Source organism: Rhinichthys klamathensis, unplaced genomic scaffold (assembly GCF_029890125.1).
Source record: "Rhinichthys klamathensis goyatoka isolate OS25496 unplaced genomic scaffold, OSU_Roscu_1.1 h1tg000007l_1, whole genome shotgun sequence".
Classification (NCBI taxonomy): domain Eukaryota; kingdom Metazoa; phylum Chordata; class Actinopteri; order Cypriniformes; family Leuciscidae; genus Rhinichthys; species Rhinichthys klamathensis.
The window spans coordinates 105,779-121,996 of NW_026606560.1; the positions used below are offsets into that span (position 1 = coordinate 105,779).

At 37.9% G+C, this 16,218-nt stretch overlaps 1 protein-coding gene across 17 annotated transcripts in view; it reads left to right on the forward strand.

Moving 5' to 3' along the window:
• Window positions 1–16,218, forward strand: part of dock7 (dedicator of cytokinesis 7) — a 57,020-nt gene that overhangs the window by 32,171 nt on the left and 8,631 nt on the right. For 5 of the 17 annotated variants that reach the window (XM_056258889.1, XM_056258953.1, XM_056258978.1 and 2 more), the window contains 14 exons: window positions 58–240; window positions 471–627; window positions 734–830; window positions 3,142–3,159; window positions 4,441–4,494; window positions 5,587–5,683; window positions 5,773–5,907; window positions 6,069–6,221; window positions 6,549–6,707; window positions 6,785–6,885; window positions 7,648–7,840; window positions 7,931–8,074; window positions 8,558–8,689; window positions 14,236–14,250. In XM_056258889.1, coding sequence (XP_056114864.1) covers window positions 58–240; window positions 471–627; window positions 734–830; window positions 3,142–3,159; window positions 4,441–4,494; window positions 5,587–5,683; window positions 5,773–5,907; window positions 6,069–6,221; window positions 6,549–6,707; window positions 6,785–6,885; window positions 7,648–7,840; window positions 7,931–8,074; window positions 8,558–8,689; window positions 14,236–14,250 — 1,638 coding nt within the window. The remainder of the gene's footprint in view (window positions 1–57; window positions 241–470; window positions 628–733; window positions 831–3,141; window positions 3,160–4,440; window positions 4,495–5,586; window positions 5,684–5,772; window positions 5,908–6,068; window positions 6,222–6,548; window positions 6,708–6,784; window positions 6,886–7,647; window positions 7,841–7,930; window positions 8,075–8,557; window positions 8,690–14,235; window positions 14,251–16,218) is intronic. The other 12 variants (XM_056258943.1, XM_056258988.1, XM_056259008.1 and 9 more) reach the window with 6 other exon arrangements.

Consider the following 16,218-nt stretch of genomic DNA (forward strand, 5'->3'; position numbering starts at 1 on the left):
GAAAAAGGAGAATACCAGTACATGCCAATACTAAAATCTATACACCTTGTTGTCCAGGCCACCCGTCAGCATGGCTCGTTCTCGGCTGAGTCCAGTCGAAGTCTGCTCATCTGCCTGCTGTGGGTGCTGAAGAATGCAGATGAGATGGTACTTCAGAAATGGTTCACTGACCTGTCTGTCTCCCAGCTCAACCGTCTGTTGGACCTGCTCTACCTCTGTGTCTCCTGCTTCGAATACAAGGTTTGAATAAACTTCATATTTGAGGGAGTTTTAACCTTATGTATTAATCAGAAGTTGCTCCACAGCACTTTTAGGTCTCTTGGTTGCAATACATAGTCTCATTTATGTCTGTTTACTTTTCCATTCATCTCTAAATAAATACACACAATCTGCTCCTCTATATCCCTACACCTGTTGAGTGAAATTAATTAGTGTTTGTGTGTTTCTACCCATCCACCTCATACAAAAAGGCCCATTTTTTATTCATGCAGGGCAAGAAAGCATTTGAACGTATGAACAGTCTAACCTTTAAGAAATCTAAAGACATGAAGGCCAAGTTGGAGGAAGCCATCCTTGGCAGTATTGGAGCCAGACAGGAGATGGTGCGGCGGAGCAGGGGGCAGCTTGGTTAGTTGGGGGAGGGTCAATATTCTGTTGGAAATAAGTTTCAAAACCAATTTGACACAGACCCAATTTGATGTATGTTGCCGTTTCTCTATCCTTTCCTATACAGAGAGAAGTCCATCAGGCAGTGCTTTTGGTAGCCAGGAGAACCTGCGCTGGAGAAAAGACATGACCCACTGGCGTCAGACCAGCGAAAAGATGGACAAGTATGGTTTTATTATTATTATTATTATTATTATTAAATATTCTTTTTTTTTTTTTTTTTTTTTTTTTTAGAGCCAAAATTAAAGTGTGAACTTTGACTTCCTTTTCAATTATGTAACTTTGCTGATGTAAGTGCAAACATTGTAATCTGGTCATCATATAAGGCCAGTAGTAAGATAAAGAAAGAAAGAATATAATTTTAATAATACATTTTAATAATTGTTAATCTTTTTTAAACTATTTAAAGCTGCAGTCCGGAGCTTTTTTGGGTTAAAAAATGATCCAAAATAAATTTGAGCAAGTACATATCCATCCAGTGTTCAAAACTATCCGCTTGCCTTAGCTCGATTCAAAACAGTAAGCAATAATGTTTTTAATGGTGATTTCCGCGGGAAATTCGAGCATGTCTTTGCGTCATTACGTCACATCTGTACACATAAAGGAGGAGTCTCGGCTAGTAGGCTATATTGCGTGTGAGGATGTTGGAGGTGGAGATTTATATCCTTTTCTCACAGCACTTGATATAATTAAACTTATTAATGTGATGGCGGATCCAGAAAGGTTCAAACGACAATCACCAGTGACAACTGGAGATTCACACGTTGTAAAATGCAAAAGACTTCGGACTTCGGAGTGGCTACAGAAAAAAAAAGAGACTGCAACCCCTGCAATCCCCCTGAAGGGCATTAAAGGGATAGTTCACTTTGAAATTAATTTTTGATATGTTTTAGCTTACCTCAAGGGCATCCAAGATGTAGGTGTCTTTGTTTCCACAGTATTTTCAATTTTGAGATTTTTAGGTCAAACCGTTCTTGTCTATCAGTCATATAATGCAGGCTTATGGGGTCCACCTCAAAGAGAATGCACAGAGAAGTCCAAATTAAACATGATTTAATGACTCGTAAATGTAAGTACACATTGATGGCCTAAGACACGAAACAAGCGGTTTGTGTGAGAAAACGAACAGTATTTATATAGTTTTTACCTCTTGTAATCATAGTCACGTCCAAGTACTCTGAGGGCGCGGGCGCTTCTGTCTGCGCAAGCGCCGGCAAGCGCCGGAAGTGATCTCTCGCGCGTGTACGTCACTCATTGTTTACACAGAGATTTCGGAAGTTTTACCTTTCACTGTGAAGATCATATTTAGATATACAGGAAATCGCAATGGAAGACGATTTCGGTATATCTACAGACAACGTTCCGGGGCTTTCTGGGCGCTTGCCGGCGCTTGCGCAGACAGAAGCGCCCACACCCTCAGAGTAGCTACTTGGACGTGACTGTGATTACAAGAGGTAAAAACGATATAAATACTGTTCGTTTTCTCACACAAACCGCTCGTTTCGCGTCTTAGGTCATCAATGTGTACTTACATTTACGAGTCATTAAATCATGTTTAATTTGGACTTCTCTGTGCATGCTCTTTGAGGTGGTGACCATAGACCTGCATTATATGACTGACAGACAAGAACGGTTTGACCTAAAAATATCAAAATTGAAAATACTGTGGAAACAAAGACACCTAGATCTTGGATGCCCTTGAGGTAAGCTAAAACATATCAAAAATTAATTTCAAAGTGAACTATCCCTTTAAATGTAGTCACGCAATGCTGATGTTGTCAACATTACAATTTGAGAAGAAAGTATCATTTGCACGGTTTTACGTGATATGATAAGCGTTTTTGCACGATTTACTGCAATGCTTTTTTCCCTTAGTTGGTCAGAACAAAAGTGGATGTTACTTGCTTGTTCAGATGACATTTTCCGGTAAAAATTCTTATGTTGGTCATACATCCAAAAAGAATAATCTGTGATTCTGAATGACAGTATCCACACCGGCGCGGCGACTGACAGCCGCACATTCTCCTCAAAACATCGGATTCATCCGCGCTGTGCCATGCCGAGGCACAACTCACGTAAAGTTGATAATTCCGCGAATAACTGCAATTGCAGATTTCGAACAGAGATGGCGACAAAGAGGAAAAACTGCGGACTGCAGCTTTAAAAATATTAATTTAAATGTTTTTAAATAAAGACATGCATTTATTATTTTTTAAATTCACATATTAATTATCTAAATTGTTGTAATTTAGTAATTAGTTGGTTTGCCTTATGGATTTCATGCATTGTCTATGTGTTCTATATGTTCATATTGAGAGAACTGCTTTTTTCCCCCTTCCATAAAACTATTAATTTGATCACATTCATAATAGTGGGACCCATATTTTCCCATATTTATTCAGAAACAACTATTAACCATTTGACCTCAAATAACCCCTTTATTTGACCTTGTTCTTTCATGTACCGTGTGTTTAGGGGCCAGAGATCAGTCAGGTATTGTACAGCTGAAGTGTTCTTTGCTTTCAATGACCCCTTGCTTTGCTTCAGACCTGAATTTAAAGCCCCTCCCCCTCTTGCTTTTGTCCTGCTCTCCTCTACTGGTGCTTAGATTGGTTTGGATGCAGTTGTTACTGACCACAATCTGATTCTGCCCCCAGACCAATGTGTGTGTGTGTTTATTTGGGGGGATGGTGTAGGATGCGGCTTGGATGACATGACTAGTGTGTTTATAACAAGAATGCAACACGGATCTTTAACCAGCCTCTCAAATCGCATATTTAACTGTGTTACTTAAGAGTCTTAGCCTATGTTTTGCAATTGCAATGTTTGCTGGTGCCACTTGATAGTGTTTTGGCAAAGAATTGCATAGGTTATGTTCTATAGTGAAAGCTATTGATTACATTCATCATGTAGCACTCAAAATGACCGTGTTTCTATTTGTATGCCACATGGTGAATGTACACAGTAGTGTTTTGTATATACAGTGTATTAGTAAATACATCTTCATATAAAGTATTTTGCCGCTATTTTTCATGCATCCGGTTAACATGCACACCCTGGAAGTTTTCTAATGCCTCTTTGGGTTGTGTCCCCTCAGTTGATAACCACTGGTCTTCATTCATTTCTCTGGTGGTTATTGTTTGATGTCATTAAATAACAGGCCTGACTTGGCTCCCCTTTGCAAAGGGACAAGCACCAGGCTGTGTGGATGCTTCTGAACTTTCCAACCTTTTTCAAACCAATCCCATTCAGTGGTAATTCATATGGAATTCAAATTACTATGGGCCCATTTAAAACGCTACTCTACCTCCTGGAGCCGCTGTGTGCAAACGGATTTCCAATATAAAATAAAATGTAAAATAAACCTGCAGAAAAATAATTATGCATTTTATGGTTTACGTGTGAAGTCTAACTAAAAAAAAGACTATATTCAATTTATACTCAAGTTTAATTTAAGAGCAAATGCAAGTTTTGTTTTTGTAGCATTTACATTTTAGATTTGGCTTGTAAAAAGTGTGAAACATCCTGATGAGCAAAGCCTAATCACGGATTGCACGATACATGTACGTAGTGAACCTCCAGGTGCAGAGATGCAGTTTAACAATACGGTTTATACCACATTTTCAAAAACCTTTTAACAACAGTCCATCCTCTCTGCTTCTAACAATAATCAGCCAGGGCCATGGCTCTCTCCTTCCTTAAAGCTTTGGTACAGGGCTATGATACAGACAAGTTTGTGTGTGGCCTCTATTGAATGAATCGTGTACCATGCAGGTTTAAGGGAACCATACCACACAATGGGAGACGCCTGGAGCCCTTCTTAGTTAGGTTTGTAAGCTCACTAGGATATGCTTGCACATAGAATAAGGCAAAGTAAAAGCAAAGTGTAAAGATTAAGTAAAAAGTCTATTTTTTTATATTTATTTTAATATTTTTTTTATATTTAAATATTCAATACCTTCCTTCTTCTCTTCCTTCCTTTCTCCCTCCTTCCATTCTTCCCTTCTTCCCTTCTTCCCTTCTTCCTTCCCTTTTCCTTCCATCCTTTCTTCCTCCTTCCCATCCCTTCCTCCTTCCCATCCCTTCCTCCCTCCCTTCCTGTCTTCCTTCCTGTCTTCCTTCCTGTCTTCCTGTCTTCCTTCCTGTCTTTCTTCCTTCCTGTCTTCCTTCCTTCCTTCCTTCCTTCCTTCCTGTTTTTCTACCTTCCTTTCTCTCCCATCCTCCCCCCTCCCTCCCATCCTCCCTCCCTCCCTCCCATCCTCCATCCCATCCTCCCTCCCATCCTCCATCCCTTCCTCCCATCCTCCATCCCTTCTCTCTCTCTCTCTCTCTCTCTCTCTCTCTCTCTCTCTCTCTCTCTCTCTCTCTCTCTCTCTCTCTCTCTCTCTCTCTCTCTCTCTCCCTCTTCCTTCCTTCCTTCCTGTCTCTCTCCCTGAATTTCTCTTGCTCCCTCCCTCCCTCCCTCCCTCCCATCCACCATTCCTTCCTTCCTGTCTCTCTCCATTCCTTCTTCTTCTCTCTCTCTCTCTCTCTCTCTCTCTCTCTCTCTCTCTCTCTCTCTCTCTCTCTCTCTCTCTCTCTCTCTCTCTCTCTCTCTCTCTCTCTCTCTCTCTCTGTCCCTTTCTTTCTCCCTTCCTTCCTCCTTTATTATAAATATTCTAATAATAAATAAAGTCTATGTATGGGAAAGTTTAGGTTATTATTGTACAGATTGTACAACACAGACTAGGATAAAAACGTACTCAAGTACAAATGTGCAATTGGATCAAAATATTTGGTCTGTATGCAGAGGACACCCTTCCTCTGTATACACTCACTTGAATGATTGTGTGGAGATTGCGGTGGCATTCAAGGATACACTCCATGTTGTACCTGCCATATTGCACCATTCTAACCATTCGTTACCTCATTGTTTGTCAGGACCAGGGCTGAGCTGGAGCATGAAGCAATTATTGATGGCAACCTGGCAACTGAAGCTAATCTCATCATATTGGATACGCTAGAAATAATAGTTCAGGTAATGATCTCAACTACTATCAATAACTGTCAATATTTTAAAAGAAGACTTTTATTGTAACTGTTATGGTCTCTCTATGTGCCATATAGACCGTGTCAGTGACAGAGTCCAAAGAAAGCATTCTGGGAGGGGTTCTGAAGGTCCTTCTCCACAGCATGGCATGCAATCAAAGTGCCCTATATTTGCAACACTGCTTTGCTACACAGAGAGCTCTCGTGTCAAAGGTGAGTAACTGCTGATCAGGTCAAAGACCAGATTTCTTTTGTTGAGTTTAGACCAGTTTAGCTCCTACTAATCTATGGTAATTTGTTTGGTGAATACCTTAAATGTTGTACCTTTTATTATGAAGTGTGACCTCTTGTGAAGTCTTAATGTGTGCGTTTAGTTTCCAGAGCTGCTGTTTGAGGAAGAGACAGAGCAGTGTGCTGACCTGTGCCTGCGTCTCCTGAGGAATTGTAGCAGTAGCATTGGCACCATCAGAGCCCATGCCAGCGCCTCCCTATACCTCCTCATGAGACAGAACTTTGAGATTGGAAATGTGAGAAAAACACTCTGTCGTAATCCCCATAAATATTAGTATATTCTGTGTGTACAACTCTGTACCGCAGCACATTGTACATATAGCACATGTACATATAACCTGTATTAGTCTAAATATGCCATATCTCTACTGCTGAGTTGTTTATAGAATTTTTTATTTTGTTTTATACACTGCCATTCAAAATTTGTTATTTGTATACTAAATTATGAAATAATAGACATGTATAAACTGATATACTTGTTACTTTTTTTTAGTCTCTATTTATTCTCTTTGTTGACAATATGTGAGAGGCTTTATCTCGTTTGTTCTTTCTCTCTCCTTCAGAACTTTGCACGAGTGAAAATGCAGGTGACCATGTCTCTTTCATCTCTCGTGGGTACATCCCAGAACTTCAATGAGGAGTTTCTGCGGCGTTCTCTCAAGACCATCCTCACGTATGCAGAGGAGGACCTAGAGCTCAGAGAAACCACCTTCCCGGACCAGGTGAAGCTCAAAAATCTGTTTCCATAATGTACTTACTAGTTCTTGACACAAAGCACTGATTTTTGCTTTGGTTTCAGGTTCAAGATCTGGTGTTTAACCTTCACATGATTCTATCGGACACAGTAAAAATGAAGGAACATCAAGAAGATCCAGAGATGCTTATTGATCTCATGTACAGGTACTATACATTAATATATTAGCTACCTTGAAGTTAATCTAGCATGAAAAATAGTTTTAAAAATAGATTTTATAATATATAAAATATATTTATATTAATAACTACAAACTAACTATTACTGTCAGTACTGATTGCATTTTTTTAAATTATTAATAAACTATACATTACTCTTCAAAAGTTTTTTTTTTTTTTAAAGAAAATAATTATATTTAAGGACACATTAAATTGATCAAAAGTGACAGTAAAGACATCTATAATGTTACAAAATATTTCTGTTTCAAATAAATGCTGTTCTTTTGCACTTTCTATTCAAAGAATACTGAGGGGGAAAAAAACGTATTGTGGTTTCTACAAAAAAATTAACATTGAAGCACCAAATCAGCATAGTAGAATGATTTTGGAAGGATCATGTGACACTGAAGACTTGAGTAAAGGCTACTGAAAATTTAATTTTGCACCACAAGAGTAAATTCTATTTTAAAATATATTAAAATATTGTAAAATATTTCACAATATTAATGTTTTTGTGTTTTTTTTTAATCATAAATACAGAATTGGTAAGCATAATAGACTTCTTTCAAGAATAAAAAAACATTTGGATGTTTGTGTATAGGAAAAAAACATTCTTGTAATTTTCTAAAATAAAGTCATGCAGTTTTTATGATAAAGCTTCAATTGCAGAAACATGCAAAAAAACAAAATTCACAACTTACTCCAGTATTGATCTAGATTCTAGACAAATGTCTCCTTTCTGTTATGTAGGATTGCTAAGGGCTACCAGACATCCCCAGACCTACGGCTGACTTGGCTGCAAAATATGGCAGGGAAGCACTCCGAGAGGAATAACCATGCAGAGGCAGCCCAATGCTTAGTACACAGCGCCGCCCTGGTGGCAGAGTACCTCAGCATGCTGGAGGACCGCAAGTACCTGCCTGTGGGCTGTGTCACATTTCAGGTTCCTGCTGCACCCTGTGACAAAGATAATGATGCATCAGTCATTTACTTTTTGATTGTAATATATTAATGAGGTTTTCTCACACCACAGAACATTTCCTCTAATGTGCTGGAAGAATCTGCTGTGTCAGATGATGTGGTGTCCCCGGATGAGGAGGGTATCTGCTCTGGGAAGTACTTCACTGAGGCAGGCTTAGTTGGGTTGCTGGAACAAGCTGCAGCCTCCTTTTCTATGGTGAGATATTTACTATGTTGTTTAAATGACCTCTTATCATGATTTTGGCTAGATTTCTAATTGTTTCATTGATTCATATGTATACTAATATTTAACTTGTTAAATAAGTGTTTAGTATCATATTTACATTTTGGTATATAATAATAATTTATTTTATTGCATTGTTTTTTTTAAATAAATGTTCAGAGTTATACTGATAATTTATCATTTTTGGTCCCACTTCATTTTTTGTGTATTATGTTACTATGTAATATTTAAATTAATCTTTTGACCATACCACAAAACCCACCCTCACCTTACCCGTATATCTCATGTCTAAAGACTCCTAATGTAAACCTATTTTTTCCCAAATATTTTGAGTATATATTGTGCAAAAAAAAAAAAAATTATTTCAGCAATCTAATATGCAATCATTTAACTGTATTACATCATATTGTTTTATATCGGACATCAGACACTTTTTTATCATTTATTTGTCTCCAGGCTGGTATGTACGAAGCAGTGAACGAAGTCTACAAAGTGCTCATTCCTATTCACGAGGCCAGCAGGGATGCCAAGAAGCTAGCCACTATTCATGGTAAACTTCAGGAAGCCTTTGGCAAAATTGTGCATCAGGTAAATGCTTTAAAAAGGGAGTTTTCATTGTTTTGGATCCTAAAATAAAGACTCTGTTAGCCTCTTGATGCGTATAAAGGGGATTTCGCACCGGAGGAACCTTTTCATAGTTCCTAGAACTATTGGCGGAAGTACCCGTTTTTTGGCGTGTTCGCACCACAGGAACTAGGAACGATTTTAGTTCTAGGAACTCCTTTTGGAGGAACTAATTTAGCTCCTACTTCAGAGTAGGGTCTAAACCAGCACTATAGGAACTATCAGTGACGTTAGTATACGCTGATCTTCCGAACGCACGCGAAACACCAGCACCCTCCATTTAAAAAAAAAAAAGCTGTGTAAACACACAGATTATAGCCTATATATTTACTCCAGAAACTAACTCTACGAACATGGAAAAACGTGCTAGATGGGCCTCTTAACCTTTGCGCTAAGGAGAAAATCCAACGCAACTTTGAAAGGACCAAGAGAAACACGATTATGTATTGCTGCTCAGCTAGCGACATTGGGCATCAATCACATGGCAAACGCTAATACTTTTTCATATACTGTCTACTTTCTTTGTATAACCGTTCTATCTAATAACGTATTAGATCGTAAACTAATGAACACGTAGAATGCGAGCACTATGTGCTCAGGCTCTGGCTGGCGTTCTCATAAAGTTCCTACTGGCGGTGCGAATGCAACCAGGAAAATGTTTCTAGGGGAACCATTAGTTCTCGGGGAACCACCCTTGTGGGTACTTCCTAGAACTACCCGGTGGGAAAGCCCCTTAAGACAACAGGACTTGGCCTAGTAGTACAAAGCATCTGCCAGATGTCTAACTTGGCAATATTTTGCTTGTGTATACACACAGACGTGATTTATGTGTAACATGTGAAAGAGACTTTGCATTATCAAGACTGCATGTCTCTGTTTATCTCTTCTACATCAGAGTGACTGTGAGCATGTGGACTCTTTTCAGTTAGTTTTCTTGGGCATTATGAGTTGTATTCACACTAAGAATGAGAACTATAACGATAACTATATTAGGGGTCCACACCAACGGATGATAATGTTCTGTTTATTATAATCGCACACCGCAGTTATGTCATCTTCCGGTTTAATTGTTCAAGCTCTTTCAAGTCAAATGGACTCTGACTAGCTGTTAATGTTTTACCATTCTTCAGCTGCAAAATTTTTCTGAAAGTTATTCCAACGTTATTGTTTCTGTGATGTTATAGTTGTGGTGTGGACTCTGCTATTCTCTTAGAATTTGAACGCTTGTTTAAACGTCATAGTTATAGTTATCATCGTTAATGTGAATGGGCCTTGCTCATACTGTACATAGGGTTAATGATTTGAACAACTACTCTATCTGTGCTATCGATATAAATGATACCTCAAATTGTGCGGCTGGTTGATGAGAAGTGTGTTATAAACTTTTGTGAGCAGTCAACACTAGTTTATACAAAAAAATCCCAAAGACATAGATTGAAAGAGGTGACCAGAATATCATAGAGGCATGGGGTGACCCTTTTGACCTGGCAACCACACAGAATAACCTAGAAACTGCATAGCAACATGCTAAAAAACACTACATGCACCCTTAGCGTCTGTATAGAAAATCCCTGGGAACCACCCAAAACACTGTATTTTCTAAAAAAAAAAAAAAAAAAAAAAAAAAAGTTTTTATATTATTCCATGCAGTATAAATGGATTAATAGTCATGCATGGTGGATACAGTCTAACAAATATGCTACTGTTCAAAAGTTTGGGGTCTTTAAGATTTTTTTTTAATCCATTTAATGAATCCTTGCTGAATAAAAGTATTAATTGTTTTTATTAAACTTTTGAACAGTAGTGTATGCTTTTTCACACTCTTAAAAATGATGGGTTAAAAATAACACAACTTGGGTTGTTTTATAACCCAACCGCTGGATCAATATTTCACCAGTCCAACAGTAGTTATTTTGACCCAGCAAGATGGGTTGGTGATTTTTAACCCAACATTATGAGTTAAATATTTTACCCAAATGCTGGGTCAAATTAAATACAATTCTGGGTTGATTAAACTACATATTTGTTATATTGTGTACCCAAATGCTGGGTCAAATTAATTACAATTCTGGGTTGATTTAACTACATATTTGTTATATAGTGTACCCAAATGCTGGGTCAAATTAATTACAATTCTGGGTTGATTCAACTACATATTTGTTATATAGTGTACACACATGCTGGGTCAAATTAATTACAATTCTGGGTTGATTCAACTACATATTTGTTATATAGTGTACCCAAATGCTGGGTGAAATTAACCCATGTGCCAGATGAATTCTAACACATTACAGTACAATTTAAGAAAATAAATTGCAATAGACTACCCATAGCTATAAAACTGTTAAACTACAAACCTATAACAGAATACATGCTAGATTTATGCATATATTATGCAATAAACACTTAAACAATACAAAAACAAAACAACAATGGAATCTTTGAAATTTTTTCTTTATTACATTAATTCATATCAACAATATAGCAGAACTAGTGCAGTTCATATCACTCAGGTAGGAAAACATTCAGAGCAAAACAACAATTCCGAATTAAATGGCTGAACATTCAACAGGCCAACAGTCTGCTATTAAGAGCCATTAGCTCTACTTGCAAGCAAGTATTCTACTTTGAATAAACTTTACCATTTTAGACTCTCCTCCTGGCATTTGTGGGGGTATGGTTTGCATGCCTTGGCCTCATGGAGGTACTCCACCATGTTTATTCCAGGCTAAAAAAGAGAAAATACAAGAGAGCAAGTGAGAGAGTGCGAGTGAGGACCAAATGTCTACCGACTACTATAGTAGAATTAAAATATAGACATTGTGAGGACCATTTTCCTGGTCCTCACTAGAGAAATTATTGTTTTATGATAAAGTCTAGTTAGCTTTACAATTTGGAAAAGATTCAGTGCATCTCTAATTCAAAAAGTTGAACTGTAATAGTCATTTCATTGCACATACCGAAATATTCCAAACCTTTTTGGATTAAGTCTTGATGGTTATGGCATAGTTCACATTACAGAAAACAATTTAAAAAAGGATTCAGACCTCAATTGACCTAAAAAGGCATAAATCGATTGATGGATCTATCATTACAATAAACATGCTAAGAAAATGCGTGCGGCCCACCTATCTGACTATCCTATCTGGCCGATAGGTAGCCGGGTTAGGTGGTCAGATAGGTGGCCCGCAAATGTTTTGTAGATTTAGAAGACTTCTTTAGAGTCAACCTCATAGAGTCAGGTCCAAATGGGTTAAAATACAAAAGTGTCAACCTTCTGATAAATATGTTAATTTCTGCACTCAATACTTTGTTGGTGCCTGTTTTAGAACAAATGACTGCATCAGTGCGGTGTGGTACAGAGGTAATCAGCATGTGGCACTGCTGAGGTGTTCTAGAAGCCCAGGATGCTTTGATAGTGACCAACATGTTGTAAGCTTGTAGAACGGCTATTTTACGAATACTGTCAGGCTATATTTGATGCCTATAGTATAGTAAAACAACCCTGGATATGCACGTGTGCGTGCACACATTCTTGAGCTCAGATATGTTGATAAAATGAATAAAGTTTCCCATTTAGATGTGCTTGAGGACTTACGGGCTTATGTTCGATGAAGGCCAAGCTGCATTCCTGAATGGTGTGGCGAACCACTTTCGCACCACGGCCAACTTTGTAAGTTGTAGGTGAAAGCAAGGCTGGCAGCTGCCTCTGGGCGAGTTCCCCAACCCCATCTGTAGGAAGACATAGGTGTCAATACGATGTGGAATGGCATACCTGTGATTCCACTACACTGGAAATGTGTTGACGCTGAGTTTACATGGTGTACTGCACGTAAATGCATAAAAAGACTCTTGATACCCCCTGAAATTTGCCTTTTGCACAGTATAAGCCATCTTCCCAATGAAACTATTAAATACTAAAATAATAACAGTGTGTGGAAAACTGAAGAATTGAGCCTCTGATGTGACGTCTACATTGATCTTACAAGTCCTCTAAATGTTTTGATGAACTTCAGCCTAGGGCCAGCTCTTGGGATCAACTGGTTGATGGTTCCTCATCATCTAAAATAATAAAACTCTCCTCATCAATCCCCTCATCTGAAAGACAAAAATAGAAAACACAAAGACATATTTGTTTTTACAACAGAGTACAAAACAAAAATGTATGGGTAATTAAATGTAAATTAAAAAGATATAGTAATAAACATGCATATTCCATCATTTGTTATTACAAAATAGAATGAAGCACTGAAAGCCTACAAAAGACATGTGCCCTATTCATCTATTGGTCACTTTGACATTTCATGGAAGCTAGTGAAAAAAAAATAGGAAATTATATTTCATAAGAATTAATGTCTGAAAAGGGCTTGAGTAGCAATGCAGACTTGATATGCTGTGGATGGGAAAACAAATATTTCTTACCTTTAAATCTTTCAACAAGGTCTGTCAGCTGCCACTCTGTCGAAGTGTTAATGATAAAGCTGTCAATTGATCTGAAACAAACACAAAAAGAGCTTATTTTAAACAGCCATTTTATTTAGCATCACAAAATATAGAGAAGACAATCCTCCCTCTCTCCCTATACAATTCATATGACAAATTGCATACATGTAAATTGTCTATGCTTCACAAGAATGTTTGTGGCTGCTCACGGCATAACCTTCAGGGCACGACTGTCAGTATAACAGTCTACAGCAGTGGTTGCTGTACACCTACAGCAGTCCCAAACTTTTTATTACATATTTCTCAACTGGCCCTTGTCGTTTGCCAGGCCGCCATTTTATATTTAAACATTTGTTCTTATCTATTGTGGGTCATCACATTAAGTTACTTAAATAAATGCACATAAATGCATTTAGTCAGACATATCAGGTTATCTCACTGTTTTTACATACTTTAATCAGTCTAACACTCTGTTTTGCCTTCGCATTTCACTTTAAATGCTTCAGGGAAAAAAGAGCGCGCTCAATTACTTATAGCCAGTGCTTCCATGATAACGGCTAAATGGCTAACGTTAGCTACGTTGTTAGACAAACCAACCAACTAGCCTCGACAATATAAAAATATTACCTTAATAAGTAACGCAATACAGACAATGTGAATTAGACATGTAGTGTACACAAACCTTAATTTATTTGCCTCGCTGGATGAACAGTCAGGTTCTCTGTGACGAGTGCTCGGTGTGTGGATTCGATGGACTCTGAGTCTGGTGACGATGTGATGACGTTCGAAGCACAAACAACCCACGTGCTGGGTCAACCGATGTATGTTGGGTAGATGGAATTTGGGTTATTTTGTGCAACTCATGTGTTGAGTCAAAATCCATATAAATAACCCATAATGGGTAAAACATTTCATAACCCAGCGGTTGGGTAGATTAAATAACCCAGCATTTTTTAGAGTGCAGAAACGATTGTTTCCCACAATGCTTTGCAGTGAGTCTGGGCTTTTAAAGAGGGTGATTGTGACCTGTGAATGTTGATTTGTGCTGTATTCTCTCTGTTATACAGAGCACAGGCTGGGAGGTAGGTGCTAAACTTCATGGTTAATGCTTGGCCCATACGTGCAAGCTGTGGGCGTTTATCATGACTCTATGCTTTGAATTTGACCCATTAACATTTTTATGGACGTTTTCATTTCTTCGTCCATCCCTCCATCTCTCTTTCCATGGGACTGCTGTCAGTGGTGTGTGGGCAGCAGCATCCCTCTTCTCATCTTCCTCTCTCTCTCCCCTCTCTTTTTTTTTTAAGGAAAAAGCGATGTTAACATTGTTAAATTTGACAGGCCATGCATGGGAGCCACTGTGAACACTAATAACAGATTTATTCACGAATGCCTCATTTCACTTCCTCATCCGTCTCTCTCATCAGCACTGCCATCTATGTCTTATGTCTCTCAAAAGCACAGGGTTCGATTTATGCGAGACATGTAGATAACCTTGAAGGATCGGTTTGCCCAGAAATGAAAATTCTGTCATCATTTTCTCACCCTCATGTCATTCCGAACTTGTATGACTTTAATTTGTGCCCTGAAACATAAAAGGAGATATTCTGAATAATATACTGGTTTCTTCATGCAACTGGAGTTGGAGCTATTATACTTTAAATAGGACATAAAAAAACAGACATTTATCTTCATTATAGAATGCAACAATCAGGTTCCAGAAGTACAATCCCATTCATTTTCTCCATAGGAAAATTGATTTGTTAATGATAACCTATAAAACTTTAAAGACAAACCTACTGTGAGGTTCCAAATGGATGGCATATGCTTTTGTTGAAGTCATCAGTTCACATTATTTTGACTTATTTTAAGAACTAATTGTGTTTAACAGCTGTATTCCTGTAATGCAATTCAACTGGTTGCTGGTTGGTTTAGTTCAGGGCATATAATGCTTTAACAGACTCCTTTTTTTTTTTTTTTAAATCCCTATGATAAAATTAATAGGAAAATACTTCCGGAAACCATAGTTGCTGAAAAAGTGACCGGGCACTGTTGTGCTTTATATGGAAAATAGCAACCAGTATGTCTTCAACAAATCATCTTTAGTGTTCCACGGAAGAAAGAACATCATACAGGTTTGCAATGACATGAGGGTGGGTTAACAGTGACACGATTATCAACTTTGGGGTATGTCTTTAACAAATGAAGAATAGCATGAATTAGAGACAGAAGCAGCTTAGAAAATATCAGAACATTTTTGGTATCTTGGTAAATGATGCGGTTTTCTTCTTCTAAAGGGACATGTCCTGGTGATCATCAGTTTAAAACATCTATATTCATGTGCTGAAAGTGACATCTAAGTGACCTTCTCTTTACATGAGCTTTTGTTTCATTGCAAACTAAATCGACCCCTGAGTTCTCATTTACACCAATATGTTTGTATACTAGTATTAATCTCACTCGATTATTTGCATGGCAGCGAGTCAACAAAACCTTCATATTTGCAGCATTACACCAGGAATGCACTGTCTCCTAATTGTCTATTTAATAAAGACCCTTTAGTGCACTTTTAACTGCCTGCTTCTTCCTCATTGCATGTTTATTGTTGGGTTTTAGTCTTTGTGTGTTTGTGTGTGTGTGTTTCTTTGTAAAGTATTGATTTATGGAGTTTGGTAGTATTGCTGTTTGTTTTGTGTGTACGTGTTTTGTTTAGCTTTCGAGGAGTTTCTTGGTTTCCTGATTAAAATATGTTCTGTTCTCTCCTTTTTTATTTCCCTGGTTGCTGACCCCTCCTCTTCCCACTTTAATTATTGTGTCTTGTGGTAAGTTCATAGTTTGAGGGTTTATTTCTGTAGCTTTTATGACAATCACAATGAACCAGAGACGGGCTGAACCATCTCAGACGCCTGGTAAGCAGGCTCACACAGAATCTGCTCCCCAAAACTTTAGATTTCTACAGAATTGGAACATCCATCATCCTTTACCCCTTACATGTTTGTTTATACATTATTTTGGCTAATTTTAAAATGCTTACTGTATCTCTCTTTAAC